At 38.3% G+C, this 19,710-nt stretch overlaps 1 protein-coding gene across 1 annotated transcript in view; it reads right to left on the reverse strand.

Moving 5' to 3' along the window:
- itga8 (integrin, alpha 8) overlaps positions 1 to 19,710 on the reverse strand; it is a 59,670-nt gene that overhangs the window by 18,861 nt on the left and 21,099 nt on the right. Inside the window, exons 13-18 of the mRNA XM_038269528.1 lie at positions 12,638 to 12,835; positions 6,685 to 6,730; positions 6,489 to 6,596; positions 997 to 1,052; positions 496 to 653; positions 258 to 389 (exon numbers count right to left, since the gene is read on the reverse strand). Of these exons, the coding sequence (XP_038125456.1) occupies positions 258 to 389; positions 496 to 653; positions 997 to 1,052; positions 6,489 to 6,596; positions 6,685 to 6,730; positions 12,638 to 12,835 (698 nt within the window). The remainder of the gene's footprint in view (positions 1 to 257; positions 390 to 495; positions 654 to 996; positions 1,053 to 6,488; positions 6,597 to 6,684; positions 6,731 to 12,637; positions 12,836 to 19,710) is intronic.

Here is a 19,710-nt window from a genome sequence, read left to right on the forward strand (position 1 = left end):
GAAAAGGTTTCCCAGAGTTAACTGTGCTGGGCATTTATACTGTATCTCAGTTAAAGGTAGTTAATGTGGAACATTGTGTACACTGATCTAGTCATAATAAGTCCTGTTATGCATCAGGGTTTTGATTTCAACTTTTCATTGTTTCACACGAGGTTCATCTTAAAAATTCATGTCATCATTGATCGGATTATTACATGGATAGCATAATCTAATGAACTAGAGCTTTCTGATGTAAATCTCTGAAAATGTAAACCTACATGTTCCTGGAGGAATGTGCTGCTGTACTGGTTGAGAATCGGTGGAAGAGTTTGTTCTCCAGAAGGTGGAGCGAGGCTGTAGTTCAGGGCCAAAGCAATGGGGGTCAGTTTGTCCCTGAACTCATCCTCCTCCTGCAAAGCAAGAGAAAGAGAAGACAATATGACTGTAATTATATTTATGGTTAAACAGGTAGCCTACTGACTGGTTCTTATATGAGTGTGCTACTTTGGGACTTACCTTCAGATAAATCATATAGCTCAGACACGCTTGTGGGCGGCTTTGACCCAGTCTGAGGAGCCCTGAGCGCTGAGTCTCATGGGTGTCCAAGAAGAGGACTCGCTTAACCCCGCCCCTTGTGCCTTTAAGCCAATCCAGCTGAAGCTCAGCTTTTAAACCTGAGCAGATATTGGGAGGAGAAAACAATAGATTCAAATTTCAAATACTATGATACAATCTATCTATCTATCTATCTATCTATCTATCTATCTATCTATCTATCTATCTATCTATCTATCTATCTATCTATCTATCTATCTATCTATCTATCTATCTATCTATCTATCTATCTAGATAGATAGATAGATAGATAGATAGATAGATAGATAGATCTAGATAGATAGATAGATAGATAGATAGATAGATAGATAGATAGATAGATAGATAGATAGATATAAATATTGATATTTCAGATGGATCTTCATCTCACCTGTGAAATGTAAACCCTGTGCAGTTACTTACCTACATTGTTGGGGATCCCCACACCACTCACTGCTGCACACACATCTACCTTCAGGCTGGAGGAAAATGAAAAAACAAAGTTCTAAAATGAATTCAGGAGATCTTCTAAATTCTTCACATCAGATCTGACTTTTTTATTAATATAAAGAGGACAGAGTACCAAATGCACAATAAAGCCACAGACACACTGTGCTATGAGCCCGACAGACTGACTGCTTTAATTTATTTTGTCTGTTTCCGATAGAAGTTCATTTTAAACAGGGAACTCACTAAGTAAATAAATTGCTTCTAAACAAGGCCTTTCTTCCTTCCTCTACTGCAGGGGTCAATAAGAATTACAGTGGAGGTCCAACTATTAGACACACAGACATGGGAGACTGGGAAACCTTTCTGCATTTCCTCTACTAATGTTTATTAAGCGCTGTGTAAGTGCGTTTCGGTGTGTGTTATCACCTCTTTAATCAACAACAGGAAAGTGCCTCCCACACAGGGAAATCTACTCTGCTAATATGCAGTAATCTGGTGGATCTCATGGGTGTAACTCGCAGCAGTGAGGCAGATGACCTAATGCAGGTTTTGTTTCAGAACTGGCACCTGTAAGATTGTCTCAGTTTACGGAGAGTTTAGGAAACCAGGTTGCAGATGTTGCGGCCATGTGTGTTTTTGTTAATAATTAGGATTCCCATCGGATAACACGATAATTCTGATAATCTGCTGTTAAAATGTGCTTGGTGTGAATGACAGCTTCATGAGTTCGTGTGACAAAACACCAACTTAGCTCTAAAAGAAAACATTTCCAGGTGGTTGTGTACGTTTGTTTAACATATGTTGTTAAAATTAAGGTGTGTGAGAGTGTGTGACCAATAAAAGCCGTGTGTGACATTTAAGGTTATGCTACGCAGAAATGATCCCCAGGTTAGTTATTTTGTTATGCAATTTCTCCGAAATGCATTTGTGCTGCTCCATCCTACATGAGACGAGACGGCACTCAGTCCCTGCAGTAAATCCTTTTCAGCATTGCCAAGAGTCTGCTCTGAATAACCTACGCAAATACTTAGTAATATCATTATAAAATCTGATTACGAAGCTATTTTCCTCTCAGACAAGGACATATTGTTGCTGCATTAGTCAATAAAGATATAGATGGATTTCATTAAAGTCTTTTTTGATTTTTTCTCAGGAAGCTCCCGCATGCTTTGCAGCTCTCTAACTCTTTATTAGGGTCAGCATTAGGGCCAGCATTTCCTTTGGCCCTGGATGCAGTTATTTGGCAGGTTTACGCACTTTTCATACTTGAGAAGTCGGACAATGTGTTGCAGAAAACAATTTCTTTTCCAGTTTAACTGGCTGTAATTCAAGTAACTATTCACTTAACAATTTCCCCTTTTCACTGGCACTTTGATCTTTCCACTTAGCCCCAGGTGTGAGTCTCATTTTGAGCTATTATACAAACATCACTGAGCTAAGCATTATCCTCTAAGAGAAAAAAAAATATTAAATGTCATATGAAACTTTAACAAGACATATTTTTCCTGCAGCAGTAACATAGCAGAAGACCAACATTTCTCAAACTGATCTTACAAATAAGTACTTTACTGTGAGTTTCTGGTGGTGCAATGGGTTGCTGTGGTAACGAACAAAAAGAAAGTCCCGTGTTTGAATCCTAACTGGAGGTTTTCTTTGCATGTTATTTCCACAGGGATAAGCTAAGTAATAGCATTTAGTAATGCAAATGATACCAGATATTTAGGTTTCTCGTTAGATATAGAACCAATTTGATTAATTTATTGTTCCCATCTTTCCTTTCATAAAGGAAAATATCAATTGCTTGAAAGAAAAGGCATGATTTTTGTCTTTGCTTTTGGAGAAGAGACAATATTTTTTCAGCCAAAATAGTAACAAGAACCTCAGGAGTTTATTGAAACACATTCAGGACAACAGCCAACATTGTCTTAATGATCTCTGGTGTTAAAGGTGTGGTGGTTACTGTATTTATGTAAATCCCTTTTAATTTCCTACAATGGGGAAATTCACTTTCTGCATTTTACCCACCCCCATTGTGCGGTGCCCAAGGAGCAGTGTGGGGTTAAGGGTTTTGCTCAGGATCCTAGAGTGGAGCCTGTGGGGATCGAAGCAGGTACTTGCAACCTTATCACAGCACAAGCGCACTGCTCTACCCAATGGGCCAACATTCCCCAAAACACTTTATCACGAAGTCACTTGCTCTACAACTTGACAGAGATATTTCATCTTATCCAATTAAAACTGATGGAAAACAGCTGAAATGTCCCAGAGTTAGATAACTGAAACACTCTTTTATTCTACTGCTGCTTTCATCATGAAATGACTTCTTCAGTCTATATCACTGAACTGAAAGTTTATAGTATTCACACTGTTTAGTGCTTTTTGTTGACCCGATTCATACCCAGTTACTTTTCCGCTTGCTGCCAATACTCACAAAGTGCTTCAGAGAAACCACTGTGGAAATGAGCCAAGCCAAACGTCTCCCATCCAAACGCTCCTCCAGCAGTTCCAATACCTTACGACCAACATTAGCCAAGTGGGAAGAACCTTTCGGCTGGTTTCCCTGAACTAAACTGCAGCCGAGGCTGGTCAAAGCCACTCTGCCACCCACACGGGCAATGATATAGTCAAAACAGAATAATGCAGTCTCAAATTAATTGCAGAGTCTGGTAAATTGGAATTTTCAGGATATATGAGTTTGTTTTTTTATGGGCTGCCTGATTAACGCACTGTAGTGTTAGGCAAACAGTCTAATGCTGACAGCAGACATCTAGATCTCAGAGGTGAAATATTTGTCACATCTGTCATTGTGAGTATAATTGGTGAAAGAATGTGTGTAATGCTGCATATCTTTTTAGGATGCGGTGTGAGCAGGACAATATCTGTTACAGATATAAGTTTCAGCACAGCAGGGTGCCTCATTAGTTTTATGTTAGTTTAAGGTTTTGAACGTTTCTTGCTTTAATTTACCTGCTCTGTAATATGATCTGTTAATAGGCTATTAATAGTAATAGGCTATAGGCCAACAGCAAACTAACCTGATTAGTAGTCCAACATGAATCTTTCAACTTTCATCTTGAGTTGGAATGTTTGGGAAAGTGGCGTTTTTTTTGTTTACTGGTGTTGTGCATATTTATCCTTAACAAAAATTACTCACTAATCTTGGTTCAAAAAGGATAAAATCATACCTAAACACTTTGACAAAAACGCTCACTAACATGAACTAGTTTATGCTCTTTCAATAGTTTTTAATTTGAAATAAAGTTTCACAAACTGTGGTTCATAATGTCATGTACAGGGTAGCATATCAAATATGACATCAAGTGTAATCTCAACCACGGCTTTGTCTGTTCATCTACAATATTCAAAAACTTCTGTTTTCTTTGCTCCTGTCAACCAAAACATGTAAAGATTTTCAACAAAGCTCCTCTTAGCATTTATTGTACTTCTTCATTTGGCAGAGAGAAATCCGTCTAAAATATGAAAATGGTAATAAAGACATTTGGCAATAGGTTAATGTTTTTCTCTCAAAAGGTTGCACAGCAACAACCAAACTGGGGTGCAGAAACAGCTAATCATTTGGGTTAAAAACAGGAACCATCGGTTTATGTTAAACTTAAAGCAAGTAAACAAAATGCTTCTCTTTGCCGAATAAAGGGGCAAAGGTGAAAGAAAACACATTTTGCACCTGTACAGTATATATTTTTCAAATCAGTTTAGAGAGGAATGTGTTTCTATATTGTCCATTGTTCTCTCAGTGTTAGATATTAATAACAAATAAAGCAATAGGATTTTATTACATTGTCATACTGTAGCAAAAACAGAGCTGGTTTAAATTGTGTCTCAATTATATGCAAAGTGAGTAAATAATAATAAACAACAACATTGCACAAAACAAGGCAGGGATAATACTCTTACATTCTGGCTAATTACAAATTTAGGAAAGCAAGAAAGTGATAATTCCCAAAATATAAATTAACAATGCACCAGTCAGCAGTGAAAATATATTAATAAATTCAACAGTTTCATCATGTTCAATGAAAAAAAATGAGGTCAGTTCCCCAACTTCTGGTCTTCAATCACTTACTTAGACTTTATTTTGATTAAAAAAATAATAGATTGAAGGCTTTTTATTTTGGTTTTAATATAAATAATGGTCTAACTTTTTCATCTTTTGTTGGCTGTAAAACTGCGAACTATTTCAGAGACTGTGTTGCAATTTTTTTATGGCCATCATTCAACACATTGTTAATTTAAGGTCTGGACATTTTACAAAGAAAAGTAAGAAAGCTTGGTAGCTACATCTTTAATAAAAATTGCTTGATTGAAAAAATAAACTACTTTAGAGAGCGAAAATATGTTATTGATTTGGAGAAACCACTTCAAAAATGATAATTAAGTTTTAGAACTGAGCTTGTTTTACCTTTGAAAGAAAACTATATCAGGTTCTTTCTGTTTGCCAGTGAAAGTGACTGATTACGTACCTAAAACTTAAACTAAATTATACAAATGTTTGTGTATTCAACGGAATACACAAACATAGCCTTTTCCACAAGTAAAATAGGAATATGAATAAAGAAAATATGTCTTCTTAACAAAGGTGTTTTCCTCTAGCTCTCATAAACAGTGTCTTCTCTCATTTTGTAATGCAACAATCACAAAGTTCAATGTGATCTCTTTAGATAATTAGACCAAAACAAAGTTGGGTGAAATTGTAGTTTGGACCACAATAAAAAAATGTTTTTCAAATAAAAAAAAATGTGCTGTGGATTTGCATTTAGAATTGTACTGTGTGGATGTCTTTCCATCAGCTCCAGTTATTTTGAAAAGAAAGACATACATAAAGTTAAGCCTCTAGATGTGCAAAACTAGTAGAAGGTGAATCCACAAAGATATTGTGGAAGTTGGAGAGTTTATATGAGGTATTAATTCAGGGAGGCTGAATATACAGTAAACAGATTTCCTTTTCAAATATATAATGTTAATATAAATTTGTACGCAATTAAGTTGTCTCCAAGTATACAAGCTTGCTGGAGTTTTCAGCTCACCAGATCTGTGTCACCCTCCATTGAAGGTGCATGAAAAATTGTGAAGTTTTGCCAGGAAATGATGTCCTCCAGTAATAAATAAAAGCCATGTATCAATGTTTTTTTCTAAGGATCAGTTGTTGCAAAGTGAGGACATTTTGCTGGTCCTCAATGCTATTTTCTAATGATTAGGTTTAGGGCTAAGGTATCAATTGGGTTAGGGTGATGTATGCATTGGTAATGGTTAGGATTAGGGTTAGTTTTGGGATTAGGGCATAGAAAGATGTGAAAATGATTGAAAATCAATAGAAGTTAATGGGACACACACATGGTCCTCACTACGATGGCAGAGTGAGTATGTGTGTGCATGTGTAAATGCAGATAACCAAAGGAAAATGTAATATTGAAATTACAAAATGGAATAAGAGAAGCTGCTTTTACCAGGTCACCATGTTAGAGGTCTGAGGCAAGCGACACTGTCTGTCGTCAGGATTGAGGATTCTGGGTGTTAGGGTCATTGTAGCTTCCACAGACACAACAGCTCGAGACCTGAACACGCATGCAAAGAGACAGCTTTTCATTAGGATGCAACATAAAGAACAAATTTCACAATGTAGCATTTTTATTATAGCGGTACCTGTAGACTGAGACCTCTCCTGCGCCAAACGCCCCGACTATCAGGTCTGCAATGAGTCACAGGGAGAGGAAGGAGAGAGGAGGGGTGCAAAACAGTAAGCTTTAAAGAATGCCACAGATGGGACTGATTTCAAGGTCTCCAATAATCTTCATCAAACACAGACACTGCATGTAATAAACATGTATAAACACACACATATGCTATGTAACATAGTGACCTTCCGATATCTTTACGCTTTCTCTTTCGAGATACTGTTCCGTTTGTAAGCCAAACTCAATGAAAAAAAAGAACTATGGGGGTTTGCTTTTTTTATTTTAAGAGTGCATATATAGGGTATATGAATCATTGCGAGACAGGGACCAAATGAAGCATTCCAGGGGCCCAACTTCCTGTCACTCCAATCACAGATTGCTAAACAACAACATTACCCAACAGCCCGAGCAGCGAGGTCTAAACTGTAAGCAGCACCAGATCTCATCATGGTGCGATTTTATTTGTTTTCATGGGCTTTGTGATGAACACATGATTTTAACAGGCTCTCAAAGTTTAAAATAGAGAGGGTATTTATTGGCTGTGGTCAGGGGACACATACCAATGGAAGCCAGACACACTCACACACACACTTACTCAAATACACAAAATCTGATTAAAACAATGTGAAACTAGAAAAGAGAGCCTTAATAGATACAAGCCATTCTTGCCAGATGTAACAGGAAGTTAAGCTGTGTGATCCTGACAGACACTGCGACTTTATGATGCTCAGGAAAAATCAGCTGAAATTTCCATTACCAAACAACGTCTTCTATAGATCTGTCTTTATAAAGAAATGCAAGCTGCATATTTGTGATTCTGCTGTTTAATTCTGTGCCCCCTTAAGATAAAACCTAATTACAAAGCTCCTCAAAAGGATGGCAACAAATGTTTAAATGCACTCTTGCAGACCATGCTTGCCAAATGCTTTGACTTTTTCCCTTTATGCATTTAAGAGGAACAAGACTAATTGAATCTAAGAGAGACACATCTGTTTCTGCCTTTGGCAGCAGTCACTTGGTCCCCCTGAAACCACAACATTAAACATTCAGGCCCTGTCCTTTTCCCCCTTGAGTGCACTATGTTCCTCCGTAAGTAGGATATTGTTCTATGAATGTGTGTGTGTGTGTTTGAGCAAGGAACAGTTAACAGAGTTTTAATGGAGACTTTTTAAGATGATCAGAAATGCCCTAATTAACTAGGCTTGCCATACTTGTTTTTGGTAACTTTATGTCAGCTCCTTCCACAGGCGTAATGAAATGTTTTGCATGATAATTTCTTTTCTTAGACTATTGTCATGTGCACGATTTGTAAATCTGTATTATAGCCACTTCACATAATATCATTGATCCTAATCTCACAGATTCCAATTTAGTCTCACAATTTAATGCTGCAGTTCAGATACCCTTTTAAACTGATCATTTTTCCGCTCTATTTCAGTAAGTCTACAGCTCACTGTCTTTGGGATTCCATTCAGGTAAGTCCTGATACCTATGCTGTACCAGCAGGTGGTGATGATATTATTGTTAACTATGTTAACATTTTTAAAAGGACTATCAATGGCAGAATTCTGACCGTGACATGTGGAGGATAGAAGCACACGGGGAGGCTCCAGGATTTGTCAGGCTCTTTTGATGATTTACTCTCTCACATCCGGTGTGATACCACAGTGTGGTTATCACACTTGACATAGAGAAAGAGTTGGGATATCTCTTTGCATACTTAGAGAAATTTGGTTATGGCCCAAACCTCTTTTCATATACTCTTATATAATTTGCCATATTATGTCATTATAGACAATTCTTGTAGGAGGGCAGCAAATAAGAAAACACTAATATCAGAGTTTTCTTAAGATAACACTATCCTCTTTTTTGCCTGTTTTTACTTTTGATGCTGTTTAAAATTTCCTCTCAATCACTAATATCAAAGCTTAGATCTAAAGTTTAGAGGAAACTGAATAAGGCCAAAGAGAGACAGTCTATGCAAAGCTGAACTACTGATCTAATGTTTTTGAATGGAAAGACAAAGCATGCATTTGCAACATGAGCGTATGTTCTGCAAAGTTTCTCAAACTCCCCATTCCAGAATCTGGTTCAAAAACATTTAAATAGCTTCGGATTGTCATTATTTTCCTTTTTTTTTCTTGCATGTGAATGAGGGGTGCTAATACAGAGAAAAAAATGTTTGAATTTGTGTGAAAAATGTTATTCATTTTTTGGCAAGGTAGTTCAGGGTGTAGAGAGCACACACATTTCTGGAATCACACTCAAACAAGTAAAACATTCAAATGTCTTATCAAAACTAATGAGTATCCAAACTTCCCAGTTTGAAATTAAGAATGAATGCAGGAGACAGATTAAAGCTAACTCAAGACTGTAGGGGCAAACGTTGAATCAGATAAAATGTAATAAATGTAATGGACATTTTGTAGTGTTAGTGTTTGATATTAAGTTTGGTGCTTCACAATCAATAAACCAATATAGACCGTGTATTCCTGATTATAAATAATGCTATTTTACTGAATGCAAAGAATTAGACTGGGACTTATGTTTTGCCAAACACATATTCTTAAAACCTGAGAAAAAAAAATCTTGGCTGTCCCTACAGTAGTTAGAGTAGTTTTAAAAATCCCCCAGTAGGGGCATCAGGAACCTGAAGTTGTGTCTGAATTGTTTTCGTGTAGGTTAAGAAAAAAAGGGGAGTGAAAAGTAGGGGAGGACGTAGGGAGGAATCACACGAGAAAAGATGGAAAGGCTGCCATCAAACCACAATCTGTAAAAGTCGTCAAAGCTAAGGTGTATTTTTAGCAGAACGGTTGAGGAAGACCACCTAACAGTCCAAATTCCCCACTTCATTGCACTGTTTTATTCCTGAAACCATATAGCTTCATTCCTGCCACAACTATGTAAGTTTGACGATGTGTTTGCTGCCTAATCTAACTATGTTTGCTCATGTAAAGCTGCATGACCTGAGTCTGATTCTGAGGTTAAGTGTGTCCGGGAGCGTAAGTGAGCATATGGATGATTGAAAAACTAAATCAACGTGAATCCAGTGTTTCCTTGTAGTATAAATCCTAGTTCTTGGCACACAACAAAACTGCCAAATTCTGTTGTTTTTTTGGCTTCTTAGAACATATTGACTGATAGAGAGCTGATAGGTGTAGGAACAGCCTGGGTAACTTGACTTCCCTAGCTGTTAGTGTGTCCTGGGCTGAGAAAAAACACATCTCCCATCCAGAGTTTAGACAGACTGCCAAACTGTCACTGAATGTCAGCTGCAACTGCCTGTTTGGCTGCAGGGAGGCTGGCTTTGAAGAGCGAAGGCCAAGGGTCGATGGCACTTAGTGGTTAAAAGTTAGAAATTAATGATTTCTTTATTCTTGGATGCAAGAAAAGGATTTGGGAACTTTTCAAATAATTTGTGGAAGGATTTTTAAGAGCAGAATACAATCCATATAGGGGGGATTATATTGCTAGTTTAGTTTAGGATGTTTAGTTTGGAAAGCTACAGTATATATCGTAATTGAGAAAACATGTTATAATACTGTATTATTGCACTAAAGTTAAAGCTAAGTGTTAAAAATGAAGAACATAAAAAAGTGTTTCCCTTTGGCTTCAGAAAAATTTATAACTAAAAAAGTAAATGACAATTTATACTACTTACTGCATAACAGTTGCTTCTAGAGGCCATGTAATTAAGTCAGCAGAGTCTTCTGCTGTGTGATTAAATCTCTGTATAAATCATTTAGCCTCATTTAGACCAATTAGCACAATAGGGGTCAATAAACATGTTGTAAATGTTTAAAACAGAGGTAGTTTTCAATATACTTATTATCCAAAGTCTTAAGCATCTAATGGATCTGTGCTCAATTCATCATCTGAAAATGACAAAGTATTGCACAACTACAAACCTACCATTAATCCAAGAAGCAGCCAGTTCTTTAGTCTAGAGAAGCTACAGACTTATATCCACAGCTCAGGTAAAATCTACAAGATGCAACAGATGTGGACTTTAATTGTGTCTTACCAGCTGAGTGCTGAAAGAATGCCTTAAAAAATAAATTGTCTCCACCACAAAACATGACATAAATGTTTATCCTCTGCAGGGAAGATTGATGGATATAAAAAAAAATGAGTAATCCAAGAAGAAAAAACGTAAGACTTACTTTCCCCTACAGGCTGAACTGATCACAGGCACTTTAGGAGTTTAAGGCTAAAGGTGCTTGTAGAAAGTGTCAGAGGGACACATGCAGGACACACTTTTCAGAGTTGTCTTGGTCTATTACATGAAATCTAAATAAAACAAACAAATGTTTTATCAGTGTGCCTTTAAAAAAAGTGAAAAAGTGTAAATACTGTGAATAATTTTGCAGCCAATTTGCCAGTTGAATGATGCTTTGGCGCCAAAAGTCGGTCAAACTGCCACTGAACGGATTTACTCAGCATCTGTTCTCTTTGTTAAAACTGTTGTTCCTCTCAGGTGAAACACTGATTGATTTCAACCATTAGCTGTTACCCAAACTAAAAATGCAGTATCCTCTGCAACACTCACCTCACCAGCCTCATTGCACCAAATCAACAATGCTGTATAACTGCTTATCTCTGCTTATAATAAGGGCTGAACATTAATCAGTATACTTTTTTCCAAGTTCCAAGGCAAATGCATAATTTACAGTAATGCTAAGATTCATATTCCACAAAAGCTGAAAGTTGAGCTTAGTCATCAACCTCCCTCTGCTTCTGCACCAAACTAATGACATTTAATGTTGCTGTGTGCATATGGTGGCTCCTGCAGGCCTCCCAGACGCCTGTGCTGGCCCCTTGTGATGCTGATCAAACATCCCTCGCTCCTTTGAACGTGTGACTTTACTCGCCTGCAAACGACATGAGATCAGCGCACATGTCGCACTTCCGTTAACTAGATGTAATGACAGATGGTGAATGCAGAGCATGTGTGCGTGTGTGTGTGTGTGTGTGTGTGTGTGTTGGCCCAAAGCTCCACCATCCCTGTTTTTGTGACCTGCTTCCCTCTCCCAATCGGCATAGGATTGAACCTGTAATAATTTTTTGTATATTTATCACAGTGTTTTTATTTCTGATTTGCAGTGAGCCTGTGCAGGTCTGACCAAGACATGGTGCCTGGCGCACGCTCAAAGCTCTTGTGAGCCTGTGTGTACTCCTGCGTGTGTGTATTTTCCCCCAATATCCTGTTTGTGGAGTGAAGAAATCTGTTTTCATAGACGAAAAAGAACGAAGAGGAGGAAGGAGAGTGGGGGGCAAAAAAAGGAAAAGGGGAAAAACTAAACAAATTCTTCATTTCAGCCTAAATTGGGGACTCACACAGCCAAAGTAATGCTGAGAGAAGAATGGCTTCAAATTAGGTGGAAAATAATGTAGTAAAACAGATTTATACAGACCTGCTTTGTTTCAGAGACCTTTTATTGTGAGTTTACAACTCACAGATGAATACAGCTTCAGAAATAACCCGGTTCTTAGTTTGTTTTGTAAATTGAGTGTAATTTTTTCACATATTTGAGAAGGTAAAATGTGGGTGGTAGAGCAAGCAGGGATTTTCTGCATTCTGCTTCTCTTGCACCCCGTTTAAGTAAGGGCTATACACAGAGGTATGTCTGGCAGACAGAACATGCGGATAATATATTATTATAAGTCTTGTTTTCTCTACTTTTTGAGTACTGTCAATCCCTAGAGAATGGATGCGGCGGCCGCTTATGGCAAACATCCCTGTACCCCCCTTTTGATGACTTTAGCAGATAGAAGGAAGGAATCATGGACATGGCAGGGTCTAGGAAATGTGGAGGTCAGGATTAAACAAGGAAAGATTTGAACTTTATATATATTTTTATAAGGAATGTTAATTATAACAAAGGGATCTAAGTAGAGGAATGGAATTGTTGAAAGTTTACCAGGGTATTCGTTGCTGTCCAGGTCTTGGCCTCCTCTAAGAGTGAAGCCGTATCCAGGCAAGCTGCCGCCGGCCTTCCTGGCTGCTCGCAACTCCTGGCTCAGCATCAGGCCCTTAGTGGACACATCTCTGTTACCGTTAAAGATCAACACCCTGCCTCCGTGGTCCTCACCTCCGAATGGACAGCCCACCGCCACGTCTAAGGGGTGACACACAAACACGTATGTTTTAGACATCAGTGCGGTTAAGAGGCCCTCTGAGACAAGAAGCAATGAAAAGAAATTCAGGTTGGAGGAAAAGAAAAAAGAAAAGAAAAAAAGTTTGACCTTTTAAACTTTGGAATGGCTGCCCCCGCCCATCCTCACAACCTTCTACAGAAGCACCATAGAGAGCGTTCTGACCAGCTGTCTCTCTCTGTGGTGTGGAGGCTGCAGAGCTTCTGACTGGAAGAATGTGAGGAGGGTGGTGAGGACAGCGGAAGGAATCATTGGGGCTCCTCTTCCCTCCATTAAGGACATTTCATCACAGCGCTGTGTGTCCCGAGCCCGTAATATCATCAAAGACCCCTCACACCCCCACCATGGACTGTTCTCCCTGCTGCCCTCTGGAAAGAGGTTCCGCAGCATCCGCTGCAGATCCACCAGGTTGTGCAACAGCTTCTTCCCCACTGCCATCAGACTGTTGAACCTTTGATCCACAATCCGAACTCTGCACCTATTGCACATTATCGGGCATCAAATGCTGCTGAACTTTTAACTTTTAGCCCTTTAAATTGTTCATCTCATTGTATTTTTCAATAACGCATTTTTTGCACAAATGCCATTTTGCACTGAACCACTGCAACTTGCACACTGTCTCTTATCCTCTGCACTGTTCACACTTTGACCACTGCTGCACTTTTTGTATTTTTCTATAACTCGTGCCATTGTGAAATATCAATGCAACGTTCATAAGCTGTATGTAACGCAATTTCGTTCTGTATGCACCCTGTGCATACAAAATGACAAATAAAGAAGTCTAAGTCTAAGTCTAAGTCTAAGTCTTAGTTACTTCACCAAATGTTTATTTTTTTCAACTCATTTCTAGATTCACCCTTTTTTGTTGACCTTTCATATCTAAACATGGGAAGGTAATATGTGGAAATAGAAAGAATAAAGTTTTTTAAAATAAATCTTCCAAAACGATACTTGGAAAAGCCTTGAATATTCATCCCACTTAACCTCAAAAGCCCTTATAAAATTCAGTGCAGATAACCTACTTATAAAGTCACCTAAAGAGTAAAATCCATCTGTGCACAATTTATTCTGTTTAAATACAGCTGACTTAGTAAAAATCTTTTTGTTAGAGAACATCCATGAACAAAAAAAAGCTCCCTCTATACAAGCTGCAGAGATCCAAAGCTCAGGAAGCCAAATCTGTCAAGAAAACATGAATTCATACAATCCACAAATCTGACCTTAGTGCAAACATGTCAAACAAGAAAGCAGCTTTAAATTCAATTCACTCAAGACCAGTGATGGGACTAACGGCGTTGAAAGTAACGGCGTTACTAACGCCGTTACCTTGTTTTAGTAACGAGTAATCTAACTAATTACTTTGACTGTAACTATAACGCAGTTACCATTGCAGGCACCCCGTTACTGCGCGTTACTTAGGTCGCGCAATGAACCTTTTTTCATGATAGGACTCGTGCGCAGCTGCGTGAAGCTGACACCCCACCCACGTCAAAAAACTCTGCAAATAGACTGAATGGTTAGTGCAACGTTAGTGCAGATTTGTGCAGAAAAAAATATTGTTTGTGCTACTTTTGTTTAAGAGATATTAAAGATTTATTTTAGGTCATCCAGAGGTGCGCGCCTTGTCATGAGAGAGGGGAGGATGAGATTCCGTCTGTCAGTTGAATAGGTGGGTGTTTCTGCTGGCGGGTGTTAACGTACAGCACACACAGAGAGATGGAGAGTGAGGATGACTCCAGCAGCAAAACAGCGTTTTCCACATGGAAATACCGGTGTTACGTAGAGCTGCGTTTCCCCATCACATAACGGTTTCCTCTGCATCTCCACACAGCGCAGGCGGCACGAGTCACCGCGCAAGCGACAGGAAACGCGCATGCTCGCTAAAGGCGCGCAACAGTCGCTCTGTGCTCGCGCCACAGGAGAAGTATGGAGAGCGTGAACGATCAAATGAACCTGACAACAGCCAGAAATGATAGCCTATATGGAGAAAGGGAGAAATCTGGATGGATGGATGGATGGATGGATGGATGGATGGATGGATGGATGCTCTGCCTTCTCAACCTACTGTATTTTTTATTTTAAACATTATTTGATGGCCTTTGTGGCAGGGATGGAGATCCATATTTTATGTCACACACAGAGTATACATCTAGATAGATAGATAGATAGATAGATAGATAGATAGATAGATAGATAGATAGATAGATAGATGTTGCAGTATCTATAACAACCCAAACACACAGGATTTCAGAATTAGACATCCCCAGTTATTAATTTCATATACTCACCAGATCTGAATGTCCTGTTATAAAACTTCACATCGCGTTCCCCCTGATGTCATTTACGTTGAGTTGCAATAAATGCTAAACTGTCTGCAGGTTCTTGTCTTTGTCGTCCTCTCTATTCAGCTGGCTTTGGAAACACACGGCGAGAAGGTGGGGGCTGGGTGGTGAGGTTTACGGGGGCGAGAAACGCAAAAGTAACGCAATAGTTACTTTTACTAGTAACTAGTTACTTTTATTGTGGAGTAACTCAGTTAGTAACTCAGTTACTTTTTGGGAGAAGTAACTAGTAACTATAACTAATTACTTTTTCAAAGTAACGTGCCCAACACTGCTCAAGACCCTGTACAGAGATAATTCAACCAGATCATACAGTCATATTGGTTTAAAGTTTTCAATTTAAGGAAAACCAGCAGATTGCATCGACTCATTGACTCATCAGCAATCCCTCACATGAAGCATGCTCGTTGTAACAGTGGAGAGGAAAACAGGCATTGCATGACAGAATTGCATGACACATTACATGACAAATAGTGCTACACTTCACCTTGAAGATACCATCCCAATGGTGAAACATGGGAGTGGTGGCCTAGTGCTTACAGCATTGCACATAAGCTAAATTATAAATATTAAACGTGGTTATTGTAACATAAGAAAACAGGAATTAATGTAAGGGGTGGAAGCACCACAGTGAAATACTTTGCCTTTGGATGTCCAGCAGGCCTCCTCTCTTTCAGAGTTCTTAAAACAAACCTGTTTGCTGAGGCATTTTGTACATCCTGAGAGCTTGACTCTATTTTTCTTCTGTTTTAATTACTTTCATCTATTAATCATTTAAGTACTTTTAACAGTTCTTTAACTCTTAATCACTATTTTAGCTTGTCTGTATTTCGCTGGTCTATTTTAATTGTATCCTTGTTTTCATTTTTTTATACAGCAATTTGATTACCTTTTTTATTTTAAAAGTGCTTTATGAATAAATAATAATTAAAGAGGTATGGGATTGAATACTTTTTGAACATGCAGTTAACAAGACCGCTTTGTGCAGTCTGAGAAAATCTTTTGTCATTGCTGAAACAGTTTAGTTTACAACATGAACTTGACATTTTCAGACGCTGAGACATTCCTGTAAGTTTTTAAACAAACAGTTAAACTGATATGGCCTTAAAGTAAACCATCTAAATTTAGAATGCATTGTGGAAAATTATATCTAATGGATTCTTAAGATGTTTGCTATTAATTTGACAGATGGGTTTAGAAAAATATTTTAAGGTTCAAAAATTAAATACTCATCTTGAAAGCTTTGTTTTGAGTCAGTAAGAACTAGCCAAAACCACAAATATAAACAAAATCTATTTCTCTCTTTTTGAAGGTGTGCAAGGCTTTTATTTCAAATGTCTTCAGCTGTTCTTAGTTTCTGGATCTTTGGACTGCAACTCAACCTGCTGATCTATTCATGCTTCTTAACCTTCAAAGCCCACAGTATGTTTTGGGTCAGCTCGCTCTGTGACGCAGCTTTCAGCGAAGTGTTCTGTATTTGGCTCAATCCGAGCTCTCTCTGTATGCCGTTCACTATAGAACTCACTCTACTGTTTCTTCTGAAACCATTAAAAGGCACTGGTCACCCCTTGCCACTATAAGCCATGCATGCTTTGCAGATAATAATACCCACACATGTTCTACAGATGATTTTTGCTTCAGTTCATGCTCTGCATACCTTTGTCTTCCCAACACTCTGGCAAAGGCAAATCTTGTTTTCAAGACCAGAGACTGCTGCTGCTTAACTGGCTTTTTATCTGACAGATACTGGAATTTACATTCTTTGAAACTTGAACATTTTTGGCATCTACAAGTAAATTTTCTTTCATTTCTCTGGTAAAGTCTTCTGTTTATAATATGTCTACTCTTTAGAAGAGTGCTTGTCTAGTGTGTAGGATTTCTTAGGTGATTATTCCTAAATCAGAGCATAATTGGCTCAAACCTTTACAAATAATCAGTTTTTTATTCTCCTGTGTGTAATTTAAAGAACTTTCCTGTAATTTAAAGTGTGCTATGGGGAATATAATTACATAATCGTTGAAAAATATTTGCCCTGTGCCCCTACTATGAACAATTGGTTCTGTATTAAGCCTATAACTACAATTGCTAGTATTTCACATCGTTTTGGATTAATTTTGTCTTATCGTCCCAGTGGACAGTTTTCTAGCACAACTGAACTGTTTAAGGTCATGCCACAACATGTCAATGGGATTAGAGTCCAGACTTTGAAAAAGCCACGCTCACCTACATGTTCTTCTCTCAGATGATGTTGGACTTGTTAGTTCATGTTGGATTATTTTATAAAACCCAAGGGTGTAGACAGAGTTAATTGTTCTATTCATTATAGTTAGATGTTAGAGTCCTGAAGGAGCAAATAATTACATACACCTTTAGATGTCAGATTACACTTATATTAACTGCAGCAAAGACAGTCTGCAGTATTTTAGATGATGCTTTGGGTTCTGAGGCCACCTTCATCTAGCCTGGGTGCCAGTCCGAACTTAGTCCCGCCCACAAGGTTTGAGTTCGGGGAAGTTCGGTCTGGCTCTGCTCCATAGTAGCGCGAGTATTATCGCCCACTGTCAGGCGATCCAATCAAATTGTCAGGGCGGGCTTTATACGATGATGGACAGATGATCAAGAGTAACGTAATCAACCACGTGACCAAAGCGCGCTTGGGTGACAACAATAATGGCTGCCGCTGGAGAGTTTGGGTGAGTAGATTCTGCTATTAGGTCTGTTCTAGAAGATATTGATAGCAAATTAATTTTAAAAGAGGAACAGAGAAACGCGATCAAGTCTCATCTTCTTATTCTAGGCGTGAAACTGCACGCTTTGATTTTTGTGGACAACAACTATGCCTCGCTTAACATACATCACGCACTCCGTTGCTCTTATTGGTTGTAGATCTATCCAATTGAGTGCAGAGGCATTTTTTTTCCTGGTTCGTTCGAAACACGCCCCATAATCACAGCTCTATGGAGCAGTATCAGACTCATATTCTGACTAGAATTGAGTCGGACTACGTCAGGCTAGCCTTCATCCCTCATCGATGCACTCTTTGAATAGGTGTGGGAGAGCAGCTAAAACCTTTCTCCATTATTGAATGATGGCCCTCACTATGGCTCACATGAGTCACAAAACCGTACCAATGACTTTGCAACAGTTTCCAGACTGGTAAATTTCAATGATGCAGTTTCTCCATCTGTTCTTGAACTTCTGTGGATTGAGACATTTTACAGCATGTAGCGTTTTGAGATCCTTTGGCCTACTTCACGTTGTCAGATTGTTTTTACTTAAGTGATTTCATGATTGAACATTTCTGGTAGTAATTACACCAAGGCCTGGCTGGCAAAACTAAGCTCAGCTTTCTGAAACACTTTATTAATGACAGTCAGCCAGGTGTTTTTTGAAAGACTTTCTTCATTAATGAATGGAATCAGCATGTGCAAGCTGTCTGCTGAATTTACTCATGCTGTCTTCCCCCTATATTCAATGTTTTAATAGAAATACTAAGGTCAGGCAGTTCAAAGAGAGGTACAATTGCAGTAAATTGAAATAAGCTGACTTCAGAAAATAAAATTAAATTAAAACAAAATTTAACACATACTTAACTATTTGCCATGACATTTTCTCTCTATAATTCATTAGAACATACCAAAATAACATCTCAGACAGGTAAACTTTCACATCAGCTCTGAAGCTAAGTACAATAAGATGTTTTGTTTACAGGTTTGAAATGAAATTATGAGTATAAAATGGGAGAACATGACCGCTAATCTGGACTCATGTATTCATCTTGCCCTAAATATTTATTTAACTTTTCTAGACCTTTTACATTACGAGCCAATAAAGGAATGTTGTAGAAATACATAACGTTTTTCAACCAGGAAAATCAAAGACTTTACAACTCACAGTTGCACGTTCTAATTTAAATGTAAATTAGAGCTCACAGTCAATAAAGGCTTTTCAATATCTAATTTGGACCCAAGCCTACATTCAGGGTCTTTTATGCTTTATGGCTAAAACATCAAAGGTAAGGAAAATGGCTTATTGTCTTGAAAGTGACTATAACAAAAAAGCACCTGTTTCGTATAAAAAAAAAACATTTTTTTAAACAATGTAGGCAGATGTTGGTATATATTCTAAACTTGATTCTCCAGTGCCTTGCACTGTCCTTCATTTAAATACCCATCAGTACTGTAACTGTCCAAAATCCCTCTAGACATCCTGTTTGTCTCTGGACCCCCTCTCTCCCAGCCTAAACAACTGGTTCCACATGAAGCAGATTGTGGGGTAGAAAGAGTATAAATGCAACCATGTGTGTATGCAAGTGTATAAATGAACCTATGTGTATCCATGTGTGCCTGTGAGCCTGTATGTCTGCGTGAGCCTATGTGTACATAATTGAATAGATGTGCAAAAATAATAAGCTCCTTTAAAAAAAAAGTCTTCAAATAATGCAAAAGTCACTCATTGGTATTGCTCAACAGCGTCCCACACAGCGCAGGCATCCA

This window comes from Cyprinodon tularosa, unplaced genomic scaffold, assembly GCF_016077235.1.
Source record: "Cyprinodon tularosa strain WSP-4 unplaced genomic scaffold, ASM1607723v1 ctg73, whole genome shotgun sequence".
Lineage (NCBI taxonomy): Eukaryota > Metazoa > Chordata > Actinopteri > Cyprinodontiformes > Cyprinodontidae > Cyprinodon > Cyprinodon tularosa.